Source organism: Lichenostomus cassidix, chromosome 1 (assembly GCF_008360975.1).
Source record: "Lichenostomus cassidix isolate B80296 chromosome 1, HeHo_3.0, whole genome shotgun sequence".
NCBI lineage: Eukaryota > Metazoa > Chordata > Aves > Passeriformes > Meliphagidae > Lichenostomus > Lichenostomus cassidix.
Genome location: NC_139479.1, coordinates 32,968,690 through 32,994,931, shown reverse-complemented (window position 1 = coordinate 32,994,931; position 26,242 = coordinate 32,968,690). Strand labels below are relative to the sequence as shown.

The 26,242-nt window shown below is 39.4% G+C and overlaps 2 protein-coding genes across 7 annotated transcripts in view; one reads left to right on the top strand and one right to left on the bottom strand.

Annotated features, from left to right (window-relative positions):
- PPP2R3B (protein phosphatase 2 regulatory subunit B''beta) overlaps positions 1-8,641 on the top strand; it is a 44,763-nt gene extending 36,122 nt beyond the window's left edge. For all 4 annotated transcript variants that reach the window (XM_085056032.1, XM_085056018.1, XM_085056027.1 and 1 more), the window contains 6 exons: positions 791-839; positions 2,097-2,186; positions 2,865-3,040; positions 5,840-5,958; positions 6,043-6,149; positions 7,447-8,641. In XM_085056032.1, the coding sequence (XP_084912158.1) occupies positions 791-839; positions 2,097-2,186; positions 2,865-3,040; positions 5,840-5,958; positions 6,043-6,149; positions 7,447-7,591 (686 nt within the window). In that variant the 3' untranslated portion in view covers positions 7,592-8,641. The remainder of the gene's footprint in view (positions 1-790; positions 840-2,096; positions 2,187-2,864; positions 3,041-5,839; positions 5,959-6,042; positions 6,150-7,446) is intronic.
- Positions 8,642-9,974: 1,333 nt separating this feature from the next.
- Positions 9,975-26,242, bottom strand: part of LOC146444496 (cohesin subunit SA-2-like) — a 59,058-nt gene continuing 42,790 nt past the window's right edge. For 2 of the 3 annotated variants that reach the window (XM_085055989.1, XM_085055999.1), the window contains exons 24-33: positions 25,913-26,005; positions 25,069-25,237; positions 22,366-22,511; positions 21,394-21,495; positions 19,922-20,076; positions 19,691-19,819; positions 15,576-15,763; positions 14,320-14,494; positions 13,255-13,342; positions 9,975-10,986 (exon numbers count right to left, since the gene is read on the bottom strand). In XM_085055989.1, the coding sequence (XP_084912115.1) occupies positions 10,978-10,986; positions 13,255-13,342; positions 14,320-14,494; positions 15,576-15,763; positions 19,691-19,819; positions 19,922-20,076; positions 21,394-21,495; positions 22,366-22,511; positions 25,069-25,237; positions 25,913-26,005 (1,254 nt within the window). In that variant the 3' untranslated portion in view covers positions 9,975-10,977. Of the gene's footprint in view, positions 10,987-13,254; positions 13,343-14,319; positions 14,495-15,575; positions 15,764-19,690; positions 19,820-19,921; positions 20,077-21,393; positions 21,496-22,365; positions 22,512-25,068; positions 25,238-25,912; positions 26,006-26,242 lie in introns of those variants that run through there. The other variant, XR_014850910.1, reaches the window with a different exon arrangement.

The following is a 26,242-nucleotide window of genomic DNA, read 5'->3' as shown; positions in this document are numbered from 1 at the left end:
TTTTTAGATGCCTTGTGCTCATCTTAATAGTGTTTCTTTCAGGAAAAGCTTAGTTAAACGCAAAGCGATTACTGAGTATTATCCCACATTAAAAAGAATAAAAACAATTCTGATTACTTCTGAAAATATGTATACTAAAGTTTCACTATGCTTTTGGACAGTGACAAAGGAAAACTTTCATTTGAATGGTTGTTCTGTTGAGTTAGTACATGTTAGAAAGAAAGCACAACTAATATAATTCCACCTGCAATTTAATTTTGCAAATTTTTAAGGATTAATTGAATATCCTTTAGAGAGGTAGTGCTCAGTTAAGACATGTCTATAAAATCCCTGAAATGTTTTCAAAATAGAAGCATGGATCAAAACCATGTCAAAAATAGACCCCTGTCAGAATCAGTAAGGTATGTTTATGTATGATCATGCCAATTCTATTTTGGCTCTTTGCCAAGGTCATGTAAAACTTAATGGCACTGGAAAACATTATTTACTTGTCAAGAACTGGGAAATGCTGTTTTATTAATCAGCCAATTTTATTACTTTTATAACACTACTATTTCTGTGTTAAGTTTGAATTCAAAGCTGGGTGGTTGTAGCTTTGCTTTGGAGATTTTGTGTTAAGTGATCCTCTCTAAAAGGACTCAAAGGGATTATTGAGCACTATACTTGATCTTTCTCACTGATCTGTGTAAGAGATCCACATGTAAGTTATTCCAGTAAACTCTTCAACGAGACAATACAAAGCAAAAATAACTTGCATAGAGTTGACACTGTTTTAAATCTTTCTTCACAGCAATTTCAAATAGGATGATAGAGCGCATCTTCTCAGGAGCAGTAACAAGGTACTTACTTTTTATGCTGATCTAAATAAAATTTAATTTTTGCTTGTTAAATTGTATGATATTTCCAGTGAAAAAAGTCTCCTCATTGCAAAGGAGCAGTGAATTTCAAGATTTAGTATTGTAGTTTAAACTCTAGTAGTACTAGAGTGGTCTTGGCACCTTTGGCACAGTTCAAATTGTTCACTCTCCTTTCTTTACATGTATGAACACTGGCCACTGATATTGTATGACTTAGCATGACTGGGAATGAGGAAGGAAGAAATGTTAGCATCATTCTTTTTCTGCCCCACAAACCTAAGATGCTGAAGGAGAACTGAGCTTTTAAGTACTAATTGTAAAATCAATGCTTATCGCATCAATAAATTTACAAAAATGCCTCCAGTTGAGTTAATTCACATCTTTGACAGTATTCTTCATTTCTCCCCTTTGGATTGATTTCCTCTTGTGTATTTATGGCATTTTACCCATTTTTTAAATGTTTTGCTAGCACAGTATATGAGCTAGAAAGCAACTGATAAACAGAAATAAAAGCTGAAATGAGTGAAATGACACTCAGCAGGCACATATCTAGAGCTTACTCCTTTATGTGAGTTTTTTGGGCAAGACAAAACATATACCAGATTTTTCCAGACACATTGAAGATAAAACAGTAAAAAATTAATTTTGTGATTGAAATGTAATATGTCTAGGAACTGCCTACCTGATTTTTTTACTAGACAGGTTGACTATGTGGACCTTATTTGTTTGCTGTGGTATGAGAGTAGAAGCAGACAATTATGTTCTTGCCATGGACAGTTACTTCCTGAATATTTCTATTTCATTTTTATCTTTATATTTTCCTTCAAAAACTTTTAGCTAGTGGAGTTCTGTAAAGCTTTTAAGTTCTCATCACTTCTACCTGAATAGAAATTCTAAAAAGCATATATACTTGTATATAATATATCATCAAAAATTAATTTAAATAGCTCCTCTGTTAACAATTAAGCCGAGACATTGCTGCCCAGGAAGAAAAGCTCTAAATCCTAGACAGGGTGCTACCTTCCTCTCCAGCTGCCCCTTCCTCTTCACCATTGCATTAGAAACACATGCTCCTTATCCTGAATGATCAATGAAGTCTGTGACAAGTCATCTTATGAACACTGCATCGTTTAGGAGTAAATAGTTAATAGCAACAAGGAAAACAATCCTTAATTTTGGTTAGTAAAAGCTAGGTGTTCTAAAACAAACTTTCTTTCTTTTTCCTCATTGGCCTTCAAGAGGCAGAAAAGCACAAAAAGATGGAAAGATTAGCTATGCTGATTTTGTTTGGTTTTTGATATCTGAAGAGGACAAGAAAACGCCAACTAGGTAAGAATAAACTTGTTTTAACAGAAACAAAGACCTTGTTTTTCCAGTCCTTAAATGGGGACCACTGATGAACAGCTGCAACGCTAATGGTAGAAGCTAAACTATAAAAACATGAGTGGAAAACTAGCCCAGTCTTTGCATCGTCCTTATTTATCAGTGCCTCCTGTTGTTGTTGCTGTAGAAGTCTATTTTAGTGACTTTTAAGAGGCTAATTCAATGTTATTGTTTCACAAGTTTTGTGTGGCTTATTTATGAAGAGCCAGACATTAAGGGCATTGCAGTTGTTTCATGATAAGGACTTTGGGAAGGTGTGCAGCTACTATTATCTGTATGGTACTGATAAAAAACCTATTGTATGACATGTCACTAGCTTGTTTAATATGGAAACAATCCCAAAATACTTAAGTTTTTATGTACAATTCAATTTTTCATTGATTTTTTTAATGTAAAACTATGTGTTATTGTCTTTTCTTTCACACCATTAACAAATGTGTTTTCAAATGCAAAATGGATAGCATAGCAAATACCAACAATTTTTACCACAGTAGGTGGTATTCAATGACTTTCTATGGATTAGTGGAATGTAGTCCTAAGTCTAGTTTTGCTTTTAAAACAGGCAACATGAATTGTTGAAATTCTGTAGTAAGTATGTCTCTGCTGTTAATGACTGAATTTCAGCATTGAATACTGGTTCCGCTGCATGGATCTTGATGGGGATGGTGCTTTGTCTATGTATGAATTGGAATATTTTTATGAAGAACAGTGTCAAAAATTAGATAACATGGCCATAGAACCTTTGCCATTTGAAGACTGTCTATGCCAGATGCTGGATCTTGTAAAGCCACAACATGAAGGTAATAAAATACTTTTCCATCTGTAACTTCTGTTTCTCTGGATTTAGGACTTAGTGCACTCTTAAGAGCACTCAGTTGATCATACAAATAAAATGCCTTGAGGTTGTCTTTTCACTAAAATCTATTAAAGCTTATTAATTGAAAAACTTGAAAATTGATTGAAAAAATTTAAAAACTTCCAACAGCAGGCAGGCATTCTTTCCATACTAAAATTTATGTGCTGCTTTAAAATTCCTGGTCAGATATTATTTTGTGCTTGTAGCCACATTTAATCTTAAGTGAAATCTTGTCACTATCTAGCTGAGGTGAGGCTCTCAGGAAAGGCTCTTGATGGTTCACTCCTCTCTCACCTGTTCCAGTGCTCATTTAATTGAGTTTATCTGGAGAGAAGAGTTTCTAAACAGTGTTTGTCTCTTAGACCAGTATTGACTTATTTTACATTAGAAGCCTAAGCTGCCCTTAGGAAATTCATAAGAAGGGGATTAAAATTAATGGAATAATAAACTGTTCTGAGGTTTTGGCTATTTTTTACATCCATTTGAAACTCCATAGACCTGCTACTTTCCTACATTTGACATTGTATCACTTTTAGCTAATGAAACTTCAGTTTGCATTTTACATCTTAAAAAAAATTAAGAAATGAGCATGAAGTTCTATACAATTATGGTTAGACAACCAATTAGTAAGTCTTGCTTATTGCCCACTTTCTTTCTAATACTAAGAATATTTAAATTACAAGAAACTTTATTTTAATAAGGCAGTTGCCATTTATTGAGATGTGATTTTTTGCATGCTGAGAGAATTGAAATGGCTCGAAACTAGAACTTAAAGATTGATATTCTCATTTAAACCAAGTTAAGCCAATGGATTTACTATGTGAAAACATCTCTAAAGGTAGATAAAATTGTAAATGAAAAAGGAACATGAAGTGTGATTCATCTGAAAGCTCAATCCCTGATATCAGTGGAATGAAGTCTTAGACCAATATTGTATAATACATGGGTGCTGGGGGGCATTTAAAATGAAGTGAGGCAAGCTCTGAGAAGCACATTTGTATTAAATGGTTGCTCACAGTCACCTCCTGAGCTCAGTAGTTCCTTTCCAGTCTTGTACATTGTGCTTCAGAAAGGCAGACATTTCCAATGTTTCTGTTCTGCATTTCAAATTAAATAAGATTGATGTATCTCCTCTGTGTCATGAGGATGGTAAAAGAAGGCTATCAAATACAACCAAAATGAGTTATTTAGGGTAAAAAAAATGAAAGCCAATTGTGAAGAGTTGATTTTTTTTTTTCCTAATAAAAATTGAATGGTGTTTAAAAGGTGGGTTAAGAAAAAAATCTTTTGTTTTTCTAATACAAAAAACTAGCAGCATAAAATGATGTTTCACTTTGTGGATCTGAAACAAGACACTTTCATAAAGTTTTGGCTAAACTGTAATACAGTTTCTACAGAATGCTCTGTGTACAAAAAAGCAAACTTTAATTTCTGGAGACCTGAATTCATTACTTAAATTTCACGCTTGTTTTGTTGGTGTTTGAGACAGTGGCAGGCATCTGCAGGAGTGTTGCATGTCTAAGCTCCCATTGCAATAAAGGGAAACTGGAGAGCAAATCAATGAACCAAATATAGGAGTCTAACTTAAATTGGGAGCTTATGTAACTAGGATTCAAATCATTTGCTTGGTCGTGGAGAGTGGCTGCCACTTGAGACGGTGCAGTGCATCAGACATCTGTGTGGGTCTGACAGATATGGCACAGGTGCCACAGGGGATTTGTGTCATTCTGGAGCACCAGCTACAAGCCAGGCAGAACACACTGGAGCCCTTCATGACAGATGCAAGTGTGGCAACCATGTACAAATGGGATTTGGATTTTGCTTCCCTGTGATGTCCTTGAGTTACACTTTCTTAGAGGCTGGGACAGAATGCTGAGGAAATACTGTTCCAAGTCTGGCTTTTACTGAACTCTTCTATAACATCTTCAATTAGCTCCTGTTTGATTAACAATGGAAGATTATCTGTATTCCAGGTGAATCAATAAAGGGGAGTTTTAAGGATAGTCATCTGTCTTCCCTTGTGTATCTCATATTATTTAGCCTTTCTGCAAAAGCTCTAATATTCAGCTTTGAAATAGGGTAACATTTCTGAGCAATCTGACAAATACTTCTAATGCTTAACACATCCATTGATTTGAGTCTTTAAAGTATCACATTCTAAAAATCAAACAAAACACCTCTGAGCATTTAGCTTTCCTCTCAAGCAGTAAATATTGATCAGACTGGACAAGTGTGGCAACCTTGACTCCATGAAAAATTCATCTGTATGAAGCATAGTCACACACTGTCACCTGTCCTACATGTGTCTCCTCAAGTCAGGGAAGAGAGAGGGCTGCTGCCATAGGAGATTCCTACCTGCTACCCCAGCACTCCTTGGCTAACTCACTGGAGACTTCTATCTGTTGAGAAAGCTTAAACTAACATCTTAAATGATTTTTAATAGCTAAGGGATGTAGACTGCATCTTCCTCCAACATACTGATGAACTGTAGGATGACTACCCCAGCAAGGAAAAAAGTCTGAAACAGTTTAAAGTTTTGTACAATTTGAAGGACTCATCTTTGGGTGTGTATTTAATCTGTTTGCTTCCCTCCCATTGCATTGAGCACATGTGACAAATGCTCTTGAGCAGTGATGATTGAGTAATGATAATGTACCTTTTGATTCCTCCATTTTGGAGAAAGGATAGCATCAGCTGTAGTTATTTGATCTCTAATTATCTTATCTCATAATCTTCTTTACAGGAAAAATTACTCTGCATGATTTAAAACGATGTAAGTTGACAAATGTGTTCTTTGATACTTTTTTCAACATTGAAAAATACCTTGACCATGAACAGAAGGATCAGTTTTCTATGCTACGGGTGAGTATGAAATTTTAAAAGTCTTTACAGCTATGTGCTTAACAATTAATACCTTTTTGTATAACATGCAATGTAATTATTTAGGATGGTGAAGGTGACAGTCAAGAGGTCTCTGATTGGGAGAAATATGCTGCTGAAGAGTATGATATCTTGGTAGCAGAAGAGGCAGCGAGTGACCAGTGGAATGACGGGTAAGGCTGTAGCAGGAGGGTTGATAAGAATCCTCTCTACTAAAGCAGAGCCTCACCACCACTATCACTTGCTTAAAAAAGAAAAACACAAATCCTTCATAAAAATATGTAATTAATAGTGTATGAGACTACCAAGTACACTTGTATGAGCCAAAACACTTATTCTAGAATATTAATCTCTTTTTATAAACCCTTTACATGTTTTTAAATATGTAATTTGGTGAATTAAACTTTCAGATGACTTTTGTTTTCTGTTCAAATCAGTGGTGAGCTCATGGAAGAAATCTAAGGTGCTGCTCTATTTCAGTGTTCATAGTGGATTCTTAGTATTTAACTAAGTGGAATCTTAGTATTTAACTTGGAATACTAAGAATCTTAGTGGATTCTTAATATTTAACTCTTCTTTGTCCTATGTCTTTCTCTGAAAGAACAATTCTAATCAGCACTTAACACCTTTATAAAGCAGTTTTAAAGAACAGATCTGCAGTATCTAAAGCTCACTCTCTGTGCAGTCCTGTTAAGTAGATGGAAAAAATCATATGATGAGATGAGATTAAGTACTGGTTGGGAAGACATGCATGAACCTGAGTTACCCTAACCCAGGAAATGGTCAGTTCTTTAATCTGCCACCATAAATCTCCAGAGACTTTGTGGTTTTTTAAAAGCTATGAATTATAGATTGATCTCACCTGAAGTGTTGAAGCTAACCTTTTTTAAATATCAGACTTCACTGACTTGTGTTAGTTAAACATTAAATTTCATTATTCATCTATTCATCTGCATCAGCAGCAGGTGGTTATCAATAATTTCTGGGTTAACAGTTGGCTTTTGCTTCCCAGCATCTGTTTAAAAGCAAGGTTGCTATCGCTTCCTGGTGCTCATGCACATGTCAGTAAGACTCTCAATCCAGTATTCCTTCTCTTTTGTCATACCTACTGCAGCTGTATTTTGTTCTTCCTAGCTGAGCCTCATTTCAGCTTTCTTGAAAAGAACCTGAGGGGTGCATTTGACCATTTCTAGTCTATGAGCAGTTCACTGAAACAGTGTGTCAGTGTGTGCTTTGAATCCTTTCAGTAGGGCTGCATAGTGAATGTGAGGGGAGAGTAAACTACTTTAAATTCAGGGAGTTATTACAGAACCCTAGTGCTGTTCTGGTTATGTTTTTTTATTATAAATATAAAATATTGGAAAGTATGTTCTTCCTGCAGGTGCCTTGTTAGCATTCCAGCATTTAGGCACTCCCTGGCATAGTTAGACTCTTTCATTTTCTTTTTTTTTTTTTTTTGTCTACTTCTAGGTATGAAGCAGAACTGAATCCTGTAGACCATCAGAAGGCCAGTGTTCTAAAGTATCAAATGGAGAAAAGACCATTTTTTGAAATGCCTTCCCATCTGGCTGATGTAGACTTGGACGAATATGACTATGATGAGGATTTTGAGTAAAGGTTATTTATGGTCAGCACTTGCAGAAGAGAAGGGACTGTCTGCAGCAGGTCTGCTACACACTGATACGTTTCAGTGGGGTTTGTTTTCAGGAAGTCAGCTTAGTTTTGTGCTAAAAATATTTAATCACTACACTACCTTTTAAGTAAGAGAAACGCATTTATATGGAATTATGAAATTTTTGTATTTATTCAATAGTTTATAGTTTGTAAAATAGATTAAAATATTTATTTACAGATGTTGCATAATTCCTTTTTGGAAGAATAACAATATTTGACTTAAGAGAAAAGTAATCTGCTGTTTTTAAGAGAGCTGTATAATTCTCTTGAAGTTGATGTGTGGTGCACTGACCATCTCCATCTCACCTGTGAACAGGTATTTCTGTCCTGGTATGGGCAGTAAGGAGACAATTTATACCTGCAATGTGCTCATGCTCATAGTCAGCCCTATTTTAGGTTTTATGCCTTGGCAAAGAAGAGACATGACAATGAGTGCACAGTTCAGCACTCATTTACAAGCAGAGTTCTGTTTGACAGGCTGTTCATATTAATAGAATACAAGTGAACACCCAAGACAAATTGTTTCTCTTCTCTGTGTAGTCCTTGTTTCCCCCAACTTTAATTTTGTGTGCGCTTTTAAACTTCAGTCTTTTCATTGATGTTAATCATAAAAAGATTATTTAACAATGAAGTCTGTTTGAGTGTTCATACTTGATCCAAAATGGGTGTGTTAATTCATGTAGGAGGAACCAATTTTTTTTTAATCCTTTGTATAAATGTTACTTGATCAGTGATGTGCACTAATTTGTTGTGGGCATTCAGTGCTTTTGTCTGTCCTCCCCTTTGCTTGTTTGCTATTGACACATTCCATGGATATTCATCAGTGTCACAGCAGCTTGAAATTGTTGCCTCACTCTTAACTGTTAAACAGGTTTTGTTGGGAAAAAAGTGTACAAAAAGATGTAAGTTATTTTTTTGGTTGCAGTGTAGATCTTTTAAAATGTTTAAAAAACATGTTTGTATTTTCAAATAAAGACTTTCATACATGTAATTTAACAGTTCTAATTGTTACATACTGCACCCTATTCATGTCTTACTATTAAAGAACAATTCACCATACAGGGTTACACAGGTATGCAGTCTGGATGGGTAATTACAAGCTGCAAATTCAAAGCAATCAGCCTCTAGCAGGTTTTTCTTCATTCAAGACAGTATTGCTGAGCAGCTGGGAGGGATTTGTTGTGCTCAACTCATCACACCAGCTCCTGCACAGACCTACACACCTGTGTATCAAGTAATGAAACTCCTTTCTGCTGGTGAACCTTACTGAGAAAAACTCAAGTCATTTTAATACTGTTGGAAGGATTTTCTTTAAAAAAAGATGTGGGTTGATTTATTCCAGTTTTAATAGAGACTCACCAATGTCAGATTCCTCTAGTGTTGGCTGCATACCTTTCACTGCCTGCCCATGGTTTGGGGCTTTTAAATAGTAAAGATACACAGAGCATGTCTGTTAAGCTCTGTTCCCTAAGGGTAAAGATGACCAACTGGCTTTCTAGAAGATGATCCTAAACATCTGTTGCGGTGCAAGAGATGCTTTTTCCTACCTCCTGCTTTTTCCTGAAACCCTTCTTACAAAGGGGGCTTGTAACTGGGCAGTGAAGAGGCACAGGCTTTCTCAGCATGCAGTGACATATCTCTGTCACACAGCACTACGGTGCAGGGTTGGTCTCTTCAGCAGAGCCTGTAGCTGCTGTTGCCACTTTGTGTTTAATGAAGTGCCTGTTAAATCCTGCTCTCTTTTATACTTGTGCTAACCAAGTCCCTTCTTTCCTAAGTAGAACACATCCTGCTGTTATTGTAAAAGTCTTTCTTTTTTCTTAAAATACATGACGTCTGAGGACTACTGGACCTTGCCCCTGGCAGAGTACTTCCCATCCCTAGCCCATTGTTACAAGAATTAAAGCATCCATATGCTTGATGTTGTTCCAGGTATAACTATTTTCTTAGTCAAACTGTATTTTGCTTACCTGGTGGGGGTTTAGGCCTAGATCCACCACTCTCAATGGATGAAGGAAACTTCAGTATCCTAGTCCAGGTATGGGGAGTTACTGACTGAATCACAGGGGATCTGGGAACTGCATTAGGTGGGGAATGTGAGCCTGCACACCCAATTATACAAAAGGAAGCACCAAGGGTTCAATGTGGCTACTTCAGTGTACACAATACCTGGACAACAGTCACGGCTTTCACTTCCATCTTCATGGGAACTCCCTGCTCAGCCTGTGGAATAACATAACAAATGGAAAGGCCAGCACACATTGCTGCCATTCTTTCTCCAAACATGGCGTGGGAGGATCACTTGCACATTCAGTACTAATGGATAGCAATAGTTCTGTAGTTTATTTTACACAGGTACAATCCAAAATATATATATATATATATATATAAAATAAAGCTGATATGATTACTGCAATGTTCAATTTCAGGGAGCAGTGAGAAGGGTCAGTGAAAGCAGCCAGCACTCCCCAGCCTCCTGCCACTGACACACTCTTGAGTGAAGATCATGTGCCAAATTTTAATGCAAAATCCCCTACTTCTGAATGGCCATATTTACAGTCTATTTACATTGTCCGTCCAGGTTTTTTCCAAGTAAACACCACATGATCACTGTGTACAAAAGACTTCTTCCACAGGAAAATAGTCAGCTGGTCTGCTGTTTCTTTCTTTGTTACTTTGAAGCCTTGATACAGGTTTCCCAGGAACATGTCCTGATGCCTACAGACCACTAACCATATCTCTCTAAGCAATGGAATTTAGAAATATTTTCAGACAATTGATCCAGGGTTTCCATTTTACGGGCAGGAAATGGCACTTGCTTTCACCCAGCAGGTCACAGTGTTCACAGCTGGGCCAGGCTCCTTTCTCCCCAGCACCAGGTACAAGGAAACATGTAGATCTCCATTTGGTTATCTCAAACAGTAAAGAACACATCCAGCAGAGCACTGCCTCCACATGATTCAAATACGCTTGTTTCGCCTAGTTCACAGTCTTTGATTCAGTATTTGTCAATACCCTGATTCCAATCCTTCAGCTGGGAGTTTTTTCAAGGCAGCATCAATGATGAGGATGCAGTTGAGTAATGATGCTCAGAATGCCCAACCCTAGAACTGCAGCAGCCACCTCAGTAACACCCACAGCCAAAAATGGTGAGAAATCAACCACAGTGCTACAAACTTGTTCTGGGTGGATGCCCACAGGCAGAGAGACAACTTGATCTATGTCTGCAGCCACCTCAGCTGATGCCCTCACGCTACATTGTCAAGTTAAACAGTTTGCGGAAAAAACGTAACTGTGTGCTTCACTTCTCTTCATTCTCTCCATGTCTTAACTGTCCTATACCATAAGAAAAAAGAGATTAAGTCAGTCTTCTACTATGAAGGACACATCATGTAAGAGCACATAAAGAATCGGAGTAACAGTGTAGCATCTAACCATTCAGCAGCTTAGCCAGAGAGGCAGCTCTTGTAAAGAACTAGATCTTCCACAAAAGGAAAGAAGCATTTCCATAGCTGTCAGAGACTGAAATAGTTCATGCCTCAAACATTGATATAAAGTTTTGCTCATTATAACAAAAAGTGTATAAAGAAGCTACAATCAAAGAAACCTCCCTGAAGATACCTGACTGGGACTTTGGACTGAGTCAAACTGCTGAGATTAGATAAAGGGAAACCTATTGTTCAATCATCTCAAGCTGAGGGAAAGGTATGCATACACAAAGGCCAAAGCCACCAGCTGTGCTGAGAATCATCCCTGGCTGAGTTTGGGGTGGGGGCAGAGCACAGCTTACAGAAGCCAGGTTTACACAGACTGGCCCAGCTGTGGAACCCCCAACCCCACAGGCCACATCCACGGGACTTTCACGTGAGAGGCAGCTGAGGGGGAGTCACAATCCATCACAGACCCCCCAGAGTGCTAGGCCTGGCACCACAGGAGTACACGTGATGTATGCAGAGTCTGCAGCTAGAGGCTGCCCCCTCCCCCGGGGGGACATGCCTGGACATTGCCCCTGGTCTGAGTGTATATTAACTCATGACACCCTGTGCTTTTGGGGGGACCACCACCACCGAGAAGACCGGCTGGAGAGGATCAACGCAACATCGTTGGGATCCACGGATGGGGATATTTTCTCTTTCCCTCTTTCTATCCCCCCCACCTCTTTTCTTACTTCTCTTTTTCTCTCTTTTCTTCTCTTTCTCTCTCATATTTTCTATCAAATAAAACTCATACTATTGACTGGCATATGGTCTCGTTTGTACCTTAATTCGGGCAGAGGTATTTCTAAAGAACCTTAATAATTAGATCATAACAATAGCCCAAAAAAGCCCAGAAACTTAAATTCTTCTATCTTCAGTAGGAGCTGCTTCAAGTACATGAGCTAAACAGTCTACATTTTAAAACTCATGTGACTGGAAGAAAAGGTAGAAGTCCCTTTTTTTAAAACTTCTAATCCTTTTTAAGAATACAAGTCCACCACTCACATGAAAAAGAAATTGCTAAACTTTACAGGAAAAACTTACTTAAACAAGTCAAAAATCATGCAAAGTCTGAACATGCCTGTTAGATCCCAGATAACCAGAGTCACTAGAAATCAAGGGGTTGCCTGACTCACTGCAAAAATACTGCCTGCCAAACACTGAGTTACATTCTGAATGCAGAGAGCAGGGGGAAATACAGGAGGAAAACCTGAAGGAACTGCTCAGCCGCCTGTAGTGGCTGACACAGAAATCTTTACAGGGCAGAAGAGTTACGATTAGCTGCAGCACAGGAAAAATTACAGCCTTTCTTTCCCACCCCACCCCTTTGCTTGTACAGTCACTCCACAAGAGCATGTTGTACAACATCCTATTTGAGTCCTTGCACTCCACTGGCCCAAGGGGCTAAAAGTTCTTCCCTGCTGCAAGGATCCAGTCCAGGGTTCAGCTGAGACCCAGGCAGACAGCTGCAGCTCTGCCAAACTGGGATCCCAAAGGCAGTCATTGCCCACAAGACAACCCCCTGGCTATGCTGGTTGCCACTCCAAGCCCACAATGTTCTCATCAAATCCCCAGTTTGTTTGGGAACAATTTAATCTGCCCAACAGCCTTGACTGGAAAAGGGCAAGAAACATGGGACACTGCAGCAAGAGCCCTGGGCTGACAGTGATCAGACACATTCCGAGTCTTTCAATCCAAAGAGCACAATGCAAACACCATTTCTGAAGCAGATATTCCCCGCAGGCCATGCTGCAGTGCCATCTCTGCAATGTGTCAGTAACACGAAGCAACTGCAGCAAATAGCTCTTAATCAGGAAGCTTCACAGTATGGGAAAAAAGGAAACAGGATCCTCCTCTTGAATCCTAAGCGACATTCAATCCTTAGGAATGACCCAAGGATGTCTAGATGCCACAATAAGGATTGCCTTAAAAATGTAGATTGTACTGAAGGAGAAAACTACAGTTGCAGCTGGAAAGTGAAGAGGGCAATCCCCCTTTTCTCATCCTGAAAAGGGCCACAAAAGAACAACCCCCTTTGCTGCTATGTGGCTACCCAGGAGACTCTGACCTGACATTCATCCACCTCAACTACAGCTGTCCTCACAGCTGGAAAACCAGCCAGAATTACCTGTTCTGTACCAACAACATCAACATCTTCAATTGCATCTTCTGCTGGACTCTGTTCAGAGACATCTTCTGTCTTGATCTCATCTTTGCTGGAAATAAAAAAACAAACCAAAAAATAGCTGTCTTGACAAATCTCGTAACAGAGGCTGCACATGGCACAAGTGTGCTTAAGGCAGAGTATTTCACATAGTAAGATCTGCTGATATCCACATAAGGTAGCCTAAAGTTACTGGCCCAGAATTTCCCAGGATGACAGAGGTTATGCTCTGAGGAATTTTCAATAAAGCAGTTCAGAAGCAAAACATTGATTTAAACAGGAGCTATCTTCATGTTCAGTACATTTTTGTTCTGTTTTACTTGTTCACCAGGTCCATTTAACATGTGTCCCAAAACCTGGAAAAGTATGCATCTTCCAGGATTTGTGATTCACCTTTTAACCTACCAATATGGGAAACAGCACCTAACACCTCAATAAATTAACTGAATTAAAGGAAAATACTGCAGCTGAGCACTGTGATTGCTCAAAAGTAGACTCCAGATCCCCTATTTCTGCAACACCTCTCTTACATCCAAGTTGCGTGGGGTTTCACTTGGATGTGTGTGCATGCTGCACACAAACACTTCTCTAAAAGAAAGCCACCGGGTACACAGTAGTTAATAGCAGATGTGCAGAGACAAGAATCCTCTTTCATTTCCAGAGATGCAGTAAAAACTTACTGTCTGGCTGCAGCAAACAGCCAGAGAGTAACTAACACCACAGCACTCCAATCTGGACACAAGAAGCGGGACAGAACTTTCCTCCTTCCTTGTCTTTCTCTGCACACTTGGTATTACTCCAAGAAGGCACAGAAGCCCTGTGGCAGTGTCAGGAGAAAGCAGCAAATGTAGATATTGGACTAAGGAAACAAAAACCCCCAACCTGTCCTTGGGACACAGCCCATAGGAAAGACAGGGGGGAGCACACCCTTAGCTCTTGAAGTATTACAAGGAACAGAAGCAGAGGATAGAGACCCCGAGTGTCAATGCCAGAACAAGTGAAGGAGCTTGTAAGACATCAAACTCTCACCAGTATCTTCTGCGCAGCCCTCCTGGACAAAGGAAAGGCAAATGCTCCTGCAAGCGCATCTCTTGAGATTTCAGCCTCTTTCTGCTTTTCCCTGCTGCAGAAGGAAGTTGGGAAGCACACTGCCCTTCTAGGGCTTTGCTTCCTGCTTCAGTCTGGCTGGTTTCAGGCAAAGACCCTGCAACAGAGAGTGAACACAGTTATTCTTCAGCCTCACCCTCAGAGGTCTTCAGATGGACATTTCCAATATGTTCCCCAAAGCAGTGAAACAACTGGGCCAAGCTCAAAAGGAGATCTGGAGCAAAGCACTCATTTATTGAAGGAGACAGCTAAAAGCCACTTAAAATAAAATCCATTTAATTTGCCCACTGGTCATTTTTGCAATCTAGATTTATGAACTTGGCTCTGGTCCATAACTGCTATCAGTACTGCTGAGTCTATGTAATGCTCAAGAAAGGAGGGCCCTTGGGGACACAAAGGAACAAGCTCTCTGGAGGCAAGTCACTGAAAAGATTTATGAGAAAGAATGAGAAAAACTAAAGGACACTGGAAAAATTTCCTCCACACACAACTGCACATGTCCGTAGCACTTAGCATTTTTACTAGCAATTGTTTTCATAATGGCTTTATTACATTTTAATTAAGTCCCACCATATCCATGCAGTGAATACTTCATTACAGACTGTCAGTCCATGAATGCTGCTAAAGCCTGGATGCAGCCCATCTAACTATAACTCTTTAAGGTGGGAGTATAATCTTACAGGCTCCCTAGAAATTCAACAGAGAGAAAAACCCTAGAAGATTATTTGGCCTGAAGATCTGAATCAGCTTCTGGAAATACCTCTTCTGTCTCAATTATCTACAGGGCCTAAAGCAAGAATACCCTTTAGTTAACAATTAAAAGCAATCAATCAAGTCTCAGTGGCTCGGACAAATGCCAGATGTTAGTACAAAGCAGAATTCAGATTATTTTGAATTCTCCTCACTCGGAATCTTCAGCCCAACCTTAGTGCTACTGAGTGATCAATGGACCTTTAACAACAATAAAGCTTGTTGCAAAAAATGCAACAAAACCACAGTTCAAACTGGGAAATCCACAACATCCAACACACTGTGGTACTTACTGCTAATACAAAGCATGGAGTACATTTTAGCACACACAAATTTGCTAAAGCAAAGCAAAATAGCAAATACAGCAGTTTTTCCAGACAGACAGATAAAGCAAATACAGCCAATCAAGAAGTGGGAAGTTTTTGTACCGTTAGACAATTTTCTTTTAAAAGATGTTTTAGATGAGCCCAAGGGGGGCCACTCTCCCAAACTGCCGAAGACAGAGCTCTCCTCATCTTCATTTGCCAATAAAGAGTTTCTGTACCAGACCAAGGGCTGCCATTCATCTCCTCTGCAGGACAGTGGCTCTGTTATGTACCTCTGTAAGTAACCATACCTGGGACAAAAACAAAAGCAAGCATAAGGAAACTCAGTATCATTCCCTTCAATATCTGGGGCAGGTATTGCAAGAAAGGATTTTCCCTTTACTCTTCAAAGGTGCAAACAGAATTGTTGAAGAAAGAGCACCTCTTTTCTCTGAAATATCTGACACCTCTGAAATATCTATTTAAAATGCAAATGTCTTCAAAGCTAAAAGAGTGCTTGAATTTTAGCATTAGAAACAATGCTAGATCCACAGAAATTACGAAATTACGTAAGCCTCTAGAAAGAGTTTCCTGTGCAGGGAAAGTCACTGCCAGTTGCTGCAGCCAGTAGCAACCTGAACAGAGCAGAATTTTATGAGGATTCACCTCTTCTCCTGGTGGCCTTTTCTGCGTCATGGACTTCAACACAAAGGAGATCCCAGGCCAGAGATACTCCCTGTGGTTCAGTAGTACAGGAAACAGGACAGGTCAGGCAGTGGGGTTTTTACACCATGAGTGCCTGTTCTATCAAAATTAAAAACAAGAACAACCAATTAAACAATTTTTCTGTATTATCTCAATCCAATTCTCTCAGCTTCCCAATAAAATTTCAAGTGTCCGCAAGAGGCAATTAAGTGCTTTGCAGTTGTGACAACACATGGGATGTGGGAAACATTGTCTCAAATCCTTGTTCAGTCTGATTCAATCCAGAGACTTGACACTGGACCTTCCTGATCCCAAGTGATCCTATCACCTTTCCTGGAGCAAAACAGCCTTCTTCAAATGCTCTATTTTAAAAACAGAACATTTCTGACAAAGTCTTTCTGACCCACTCCTACTTCATAACAATAAAAAAAGAAAACCAAAGTCTAACTCAGGATTAGGAACTGGATATTCACCACATTTCAGCTACAGTTCATCACTTTAAAATCAAGCCCAGTGTTGTTAAAACAGACCCCACCTTAGCAAATACCAGAAGTGACAGTTTTAACGCCAGCCTGTACAACATATTATTTTTTTTCTTTTTTTTCCGATTAGGAGAGTGGCCTGGAAAATATCAGACGTTTCATTTGCTTTGCAAAACAAGAAAACCAGTGCTGAGAGGAGGTCAGAGTAAGCACCGACTCCAAAACAATTAGAGTCCTGGACTCTGGGGGCCCCAGGGATCAAGAAACCCTGGTAATGGAATTTGTTGGTTTCAAACAAGCACATATTGTAACTACAGTCTCAGGGTCTAATCCAACTGCTATCAATGTCAATGGAAAGACTCCTAATGATTCAGGAATCAGGCCCTTCATGCTGCTTGCTATTCAGCAATTCATTTCTTGTGTGCATTTTGTGGTACAGAGCAATTGACAAGCCAGGTATTTTACTGCTACAGCCTGGGCAATTACAGGGGAGAGGGTTAAAGTCCATATACTTTGATGGTGTTGAAATATAGTCCTTTCTAACAAATGCTCACATTCTGTATCTCATCTGTTACAGGTACATTCACATATGTTAACATACAGACCTGGACATCAATCCTATGATTAATAAGAAAAATGAAAATAACCAGATGTTTATTTCTCAAAGTTCATGTTGACCTAAAACATTCCATCCAATAATTTACGATGGAGCTAAACCTAAATATTTCTAAGAGGAAATATAATCTCCAGCCTCTGCAAGGCACTTTAGGCTTCCCAGAATAGAAACTGTTATTCTAGAAACACAGTATGAATGTACTTGTGGATAAATTGCAATTTCCCCTCCGGTGAATTTTATTGTTTTCCATTTGTTCCCAGCAGCAGTGGGAAGGCCTAAAGAAATAAGAACTGAAGTCAAGTGCATTCCCTGATACGTTCTGTATTACCCACAAAACATTTCCATGAATGAACCTACCTGAATGTATCAAATGTGTCTGATACATTCAGGAATATACTTCTAGAATATATCCTCTGATCAAGAGGTTAAATATAGTCCTAGGAAAAAAAACTGTGAGGATTTAGCTTTAATCTGCCCATATCAACAATTAAATATTTTCCTCCTGTTCAATTAAAAACAACTCCCTAGAGGTAAATGAAATGACAGTTTTTCAAGGATGGTTTAACAGAAAACTACTTATTGCATGGGTGCTACCACAGATGATTACAGCTCTTTAAAATACAGACAGTATTGAGTTACAGGAGAGAAACTGTCCAAACTGGGGCCTGGAGCACTGCCCTTATGAAAACATGATAAGGGAATTGGGGCTGTTTAGCCTGGAGAAGGTTGTGTGGAGGACTTAGAGCACCTTCAAGTAACTAAAGGGAACTGACAAAAGAGCTGGGGAGGGACTTTCTTCAACGGACTTTCTTCAACGGTGTAGAAATAGGACAAGGCTTTAAACAGCTTTAAACTGAAAGAAAAGAAGTTTAGTTTAGATATTAGGAAGAAATTCTTGACTGTGAGTGTGGTGAAGCACTGGAACAGGTTGCCCAGAGAAGTTGTGGACTCCCCATCCCTGGAAGTGTTCAAGGCCAGGCTGGATGAGGCTTTGAGCAACCTGGTCTAGTAGAAAGTGACCCTCCCCATGGCAGGGGGACTGGGACTAGATGACCCTGAGGTCCTATGGATTCTATGAAAATCAATTTTAGGAGCAGATGTCCAAGAGTCTCATCGGAGAAAAATGCAAGAACAGAAAATGAAGTTATCAGTACCCATAGATTATCCACTTTAGGTTTCTCAGAGTTTGTAATTAGTGTATGTTGACTATTTTTCCTCTGCATTTTGCATTCCAGCTTTGAATTTATTTTTTCAAATGAACTGTCTGTTTAGCTGCCAATTGTCAGTAAATTGTGTCATGTGAAAAAACAGGAAAGTAGACATTTTACCATTCTTGAGCCATGTTACTTAAAACCTGGTTGATGATTTCCATGAAAGTTATTCTCTAATTTAAAACAAAGTGACACAGGAGAAAGCAAGTTACACAGAGCTCAGCAAGATGTGATAGCTGGGTTTTTCCATTTCTGCTGACTTTCTTTCAAAAGTAAAACTTTTCTTGTCATGTACTGGAGTGATTTGCTCAGAAATTCAAAAAGGTAGATGTGTATTAATGGTTCATCTAACATTCCCATGACTTCAGGAAATACTTTCAGGAAAATGGAAATACCTGTTTTTACAGAATCTGTAAATAAAACACTGAAGCACAGAGATCCAGATCCAAAATGAACAGCACTGACTAAGGAAGTAATGCTAAAGGTCAAATAGAAGGAAGAATGTTACTTCTTTCTCAAAAATGACCAGAGCTGAGGCAGGTAAAGCAGGGAAAAAGAGATCACAATACTCATAATACATACAAGTAATAATACTCATACAACTCTCAGATGCTTAGTACCCCATTGATGCCAAAACAAGGCTATCACTCTTATTAAATGTAAGTATTTTCACCACTGTAAAACATGGGCCCACTGGATCAGGGCATATTCCCACCTAAATAGTAAATTCTTGGATTTAAATATCCATATTATGAAGTGTGTCACATATACTTCTGTTCCAAATATATTCCATGGAATTCACATAATTGATGCCTGAAGCTGAAGAAATAGATAATTACAAAATAATGATCCATGCATTATTTCTTACTCAATCTTTTTATTTACTTTTCTGCTGAGAAAAGCATTCCTGCCACTCCACTAACCAGTCAAGTCACAAATCTCTTCCACCAAATTAACAGCCCTTCCTTGAGAAGAACTGCCATATGTGGCCACAACTATGTGAAAGAAAGATCTAGAATGCATATTGCACATACAATCTCAAATAACTACTCCTACAAAATTCAACAAGCATGTCTCAAACTAACAGCCTCAGGGGCAGACTGATTTCAGATGTTCTCTAAAGAGCCCTTCAGCAGATTCTACCACACGGAAGTTCAAGTGTCCTGTGAACAGGGATACACAAATCACAAGCTGTGTGTGATGGTGTACAAGAACTCAACTTACACTAGTCTTTTGTCTGGCTTTAACAGCTTGTTGGAAAATTCACTGATGATTGCCAGAAAGCTCAAGTTAGGAGGCAAGCATTTTCCATCTACTCCAGTAGCTCCTTGAAAAGCAAATTCAATCCCTTCCCTATTGAAAGAAAAACAGAAAAGAACAGAGTAATAAAACAGATAAAACAGACAACTAACAAAAGCAATGACCATGGACAACGTGATGTTACATGGCACATACTTGTGTATCATGGCTATAGATTCTCTAGATTTCACTTGGTCCCAACCAAATGTTAGTGAAAAGCGACGAGCAAGTTCTTTGATGTTTGTAAAGGAAGCAGAGGAGAAGTCCAAACCACTATTGCTGTCTTGGCTTTCTGCATGTGTCTGAAACAGCTGCAAGAGAAGTCTCAGATAAGCAAACACAGGTAATCCTACAGGCAAATAAAGCACCAGGAGGACAGAGACAGGCACAGCAAGCAACAGTTACCTCACACAGACAGAAGCCTTACAGAAGAGCAGGTAAGTCGTGCTTCTGAAGCACATGAATGGCACAGTGACAAGGAACTGACACAAAGGACACTGCTGTGCTCATAAGGCAGGCACAAATAAAAAAATAAAAATAAAAATAAAAAATGATTTGCATAAACAGAGAACCAATTGCTGAAGATGATGGCCCCTCTGACCTCATCTCCTCTCAGGTCTTCTGAACCAATCCCCAAAGGCCAAATTTTGCCTTAGATGCTTTCAAGGTAGCACAATGCAAATACAAAGCAGCAAGTCTGGCAGCACCATAGTCCAATTTCTGAGAGTACGAGTAGGTCAAAAGCACATCTTGAGCTTAATTAACTGTGCCTTGGGAATTTTTTCTAATAGAATATGGAAGTAGCTTGTTCTTGTGAACCTGTGAACTTTCAAGGTCAAGCAAAGGCCAGAAAGAGCCTGTTGTCTATGTGATACCTAAACACAAAGTCCTGACTATGTCAGCAGAATATATGTAGCCAAATGCTGCTTAGACTCATCTCAGCTCAGATTTCAAGGGCTGGTTCACAGATCTAAGCCCCCCAGCAATGTGTGTGAAATAACCAAAGCTCGTGTGTCAGTATCCCCGGGAAGAGCCTGTCCTCTGGATTACAGCAGGACTCCAGGCTAGAAGAGGCTCTGGCCACGGGCAGAGCTGGCAAAAGCAGCTGCTAAAATAGCTAACTGGCTATCAGCAGCTGCAAGCCCCAGCAACTGAGACCCTGCAGAAGAGCTGCAACCCACTTTCCTCCAGAAAAAAAATGTTGAAAATACCAGGGGTTGGAGCTGACCAGCCACAGGCACATTCATGATTCTTCAAATTCAAAAGGAATTAAGATAGTCCGTAAAACACAGCATAATATCCTTAACATTTGTTAAGAGACACTTACCATGTCCCAAGAAACACTTCATAATCTCACATCAGTTCTAATATACCATGCATTTGAAGATTAAAAACATGACAAAAAATTGTGGACAAAATCACCTTTTAAAATAGGTGTAATGATTTGAAAGGAGTTATTAATTATCACATGCAAAAACAACACATACAGAAAGTGCAGGAAAAGAAGTAATTTCTTTCACTAGGTTTTCTAATAATTTTGAATAATTATGGCATGGGAGGCAAAAATCTTCACTGTGAATACAGCTATCGTAAGAGCTCCCAGCCTCTTGCTTTAATCTTAACCTTACCTGCTGCAGACAGAGAATCAGTGTCTTGGCACTCTGAATTTTGTTATTGTGCCTCGTCTTGCTTAACGTTTCTTTAATTATGTCTCCAAAATCACTGTAGGTCTATTAACAGTAACAAAACAATTGAGAATTATCATTCCCCTTCTTTAGCACCAGGGGTACAGAAACCACATGACTGTTCAAGTGACACAAGAAGTTCCTAAAACACTCCCAATATCAGAACATGCAAGCTAAAAGATGAAAACTAGACCTTTTATAGTATTTCATATGTAAAGCAATGGCATGCTACTTTAAGAGTAACGTGAGGATCAAAGTTCCACTAAAATTGTTTAGTATTAACAACTAATTGATTGTCAATTCTTAACTCATAATGAATTGTTAATTCTTAAAAAAGGGCAAAGCCTTGTCAGGAGAGAAATAGAGTTTTCTGTACTTTACCAGTGCTTGCAAATGAAGCAAAGATCAAGATTCATATTCAGGTATTTCCGAACTCCTGTCAGTTGACTCAAGCAAACTGCCCACCCTGATATTCTTGCTCCCCCTGAAAGCCTGTTCAGAGTGGATGAAGCTGTACTAAACCCTGGGACACCTGTGAAATGTAGGCACCTGCATATGGACTGTGTGAGCTGTATGAACTAAGCTGACCACTTCTGTGTGAGAACCTCAAGAGCTGAAACACTCCCCACCCATAAACTTCTTCTCTGCAGTGGCCTCTCTGGAGAAGCTGAGGAGCAGATGTGCAGACAGACATGTCCTCTCCTCAATTTTCAGTTGCTTTGTCTGCAATGAGGTACCTTTGTGGAACCAAGAGAGGAGCTCTGCCCCACTTCTGCTTGATCTTACAGCCCTTTTGTGATTATACCAGGATTCTGAGCTGCAACACTATTAATATCATATCCTTCACAAACATTGAAGACACTTTCAAAAACTAAAATGCACTGATAGGAAAAACAACCTTATCTAAAACAATACCTTCACATAATACTTATAGATCTCAGCAGCTGCAGTCATCTCTACCACATTATACACTATTAACTTGCAATATGCTGCAAGAAGACTCCGCTTTTTGTGCAAGTCATCAAGTTTGCAACTTTCATCCTTTTCCTCTTCTGTCAGATCTAGGGAAACAAAAACATTGAAGCTTTGTTCTATTACTTTATGCAAGGTATCTCAATTTAAATGACCAACTTTCACCTAAATAGCACAGACTCAGCTGCTCAGTAACAGATGCAAGCGCTCATTCCTGGGTATATCAGAAAACACAGGTTTATTCCCATTTCAAAGCTGCAGCTGATAACAGTGAAAACACACTGTTCCTCCAGTCTTCCACTCTGATCTTCATAGGGATTTTGCATTTCTACTAGTCAGAATTTCCTTGTACAACACTGCTCACAGCTACAGAACTGAACCAGTGTGTAGAATAAAAGGCACAAACACACCAAATGGAAGGGACCAGAAAAATTGCAACATTTTTTTTCCTAGAATAAAACAGATGCTAGAAAATTAGCACATAACTCATCAGAAACCCTACAAAAGCTGTCACACACAGTAAGCAAGAGTTCCAATGAAACTCTCCAAGTGCTTATCAGGAAGAGTGAAAGGAAAAAAGTCGCTTAATAGCATTAAGAACATATTAAGTGTCTGGAAGATGAGTGAATTATTAGCTGGATAACTCATGGGAAACAGATACTCTTAAGAATATTCCAACAGTGCTACGAAGGTACTTGGGGAGAGCTTCTTGCAGCAGGAGAGCCAAGACACACTCCTTCCTGCTGCACATGCAAGCTATCAGCTGCCAAAATACTTCAGTCTCTGACATATAATTTTGATGTGGACTGTTTCTGCTTCTAGAATGACTGTGGGCCTGGAAACAAACATACAGCAAATGACTGATGAGATGTATCTAAAAATTAGAGTTTAAACTGGAATGAAACAGCTGCCAGCTGTGCACACAGAAAAGCACACATATAGCATCACAAAATCACTTGTTCAGGAAGGAATCTGCAATGGGATGACAGGGATCCTTTGGGGAGAGAACTGAGAAATCGAAGGCATCATAGAAAAAAGGTCTGAAACAGATGTCCGGCCATCTAACCCAAAGCAGGATCAATTTTATCAGTTTCAGATACACAACATACACAACCTGAAAGACAACCTGCTTCAGTAACTCCCACAACTACGATACCACAACCTACTTGTGCAGTCTCTTCTACCGTATCTTTACTAATACTGGTTCTCTTACTATCTCCCTGTTGCAATTTTGGCCCATTAGTGGCTCTTGCACATATACCATGATGACCCAAAGAAGTGTGGTGTCCAAAACTGAACAGAGAACTCCATCAGAACAGCTGAAGAACAAGAGTTAGACAGAGAAATCTAGAACAATGCTTGTTGTTTCAAAGCATGACACTTGAACTTGGCCTCAGAACCACAATGAACAATCTATTTTCAAAACACTCCCAAAAGAAACCAGCCTTCATAATTACAACCTCAATATAGCATTCAAATGTGCTTGACAAAAGGCAACAGAGCAACAAATACTATTTCCCACTGGACTGAGAGCAGCCCTGAGGTGGAGGACTTGAGGTTGTTGGCTGATGAGAAGCTCAACATGACCCAGGAATGTGTGCTCACAGCCCAAAAAGCCCATTGTGTCCTGGGCTGCATCCAAAGCAGCATGGACAGCAGGGCAAGGTTGGTGATTCTGCCCCTCTACTCTGCTCTGGTGAGACCCCAGATGGAGAGCTGTGCCCAGCTCTGGGGCCCCCAACATAAGAAGGATGTGGACCTGCGGGAGTAAGTCCAGAGGAGGGTCATGAAGATCCTCAGAGGGCTGGAGCACATTGCCTATGAAAAGGGAGGTTGAGAGAGTTGGACTTCTTCCACCTGGAGAAGGGAAGGCTCTGGGGAGACCCTGTAGCACCTTCCAGTACCTAAATGGGGCCAACAGGAGTGGTGGAGAGGGACTTTTACAACAGCATGTAGTGATACAATGAGGAACGGATTTAAACTGACAGAGGGCAGATTTATTTCTTAGATATCTAAGGAAGAATTCTTGACTGTGGTGGTGGTGAGGTACTGAAACAGGTTTCCCAGAGAATCTCTGGATGCCCCATTCCCTGGTCAAGACCAGGCTGGATGGGGCTTCAAGCAACCTGGTCTAGTGGAATGTGTCCCTGTCCATGGCAGGGGCACTTGGAACTAGACTGTTTTTAAGGTCCCTTCCAATCCAAATGAGTCTATAGTTCTGTGAAATCTGCCCCACAGCCCCAAAATTAAAATCCACCAGTCCTTTACTCTGATGGCTTAGAAGGGAGTGCTTGTCATGCACTGACAAGCCACACTGCAAGACCGTCCTCTAACACCATCATTTGGACCATGGAAGTCAGTCTACCAAACACTTTTACATTCTACCCAGCCCTGCTTTACTTCAACCCTTTTCATCCTACAAGTAAATCAGCATCCATATCCTGTGGTTAATCCACAGTTGGTACAGAGCAGTGAATGACAGGATTTTTTGTTTGTAAAGGGGCCCAACCAGGAAAAAAAAAAGCGCAACTCACAAAACAGCAACAACAAAAGAAAGACCAGCCCTTTTTCCCTGATACATTCACTGCAGATGACAAATGATAGCAAAAATGGTATATTGTTTCTCCAGTGAGAAAGATGTCTAACCTTTTCCTTCGTCTTCTTCGCCCCTGAAAACGTGTTCCTGGATAAATGAAAGCAGTTTTTCCTGAAGTGATGTGTTAGGAAGATAACCTAGAAGTCCAACTGCTTCTTCATTATTATTTGAATCCTGATGACTCAAAATCAGCAACCAGTCACACAGTGTCATGAAGGCCTGTATCAAGCAAAGTCAAAGAAAGATTTAGAGACCATGTTACTTTTCATGCCAACTCCACTTTGCATTTTCATCAAACACAATCTAGTTTCCATCCCACTTCTTCCTTGCAAACTAAAGATTTCTCTTTGCCTCAGCTGTGGCGCAATGCCACAGCTAAACCCTTGAAAAACTTGTACCTTAGGATGTAGTGTATACAAGTATCATGCATGAATACCACCTAAAGATTTTCAAAGTTCCATGGGCAAGAAGAGCTCTACTATGTTGAAATATACCTCTTTTAACATATGAACCACTGGACAATTTCTCCTTTTTTAAGCAATATTCATAGCAAGACATTAATGAAGCAATGATAGCCACCAGTACACTGATCAGTCTAACCAGAAAACACAATTATTTTCATTCAGATTCAGGCCTTAATTCTGCAGATGGATTCATGTAGACACAAAACTATGCTTGAGTAAAGCAGTAATTTGTAGCATTTTAACTAACATAACTTTAGTTTTTATTTAAAATAAATAGCTGAAGACTAGGTTTTTTAAGTGTTATTTCTCTGCTAAGAGACAAAAACATAACAAAAATCGATAGAAGGAAATACCAGTGTGAAAAAAAAAGGCAGATGTTTTAAAGGAGGTCTGAGCATGAATGCTCATTAAGTGACAGAGAAACACAAACCTTTTCTCTTACATCTTTTTCCTTATGGTAGAGGAAGCATGTGCAAATCTGACTGAAACGTCTCAACTCCCTTCTTAGTGGAAGAAGAGTCTCCTAAAAATGCATTTAGGAAAAATGAAAGGACCAATATGTTAGGGACTGTGATTCAATAGAGAATTACAGAACAAACAACAGTTGCCTCTTTCTTCCACTCCTATTATTCATTTAAGATAGCACAGCTGATGACATGATGAAAGAAGCTGGCATTTCACAGAACAGCTTACTAGCTATGAACAACTGCATCTATCACAGTTGCTGAGGCCAGTGGAATTCAGCAAGACACAAACTCCT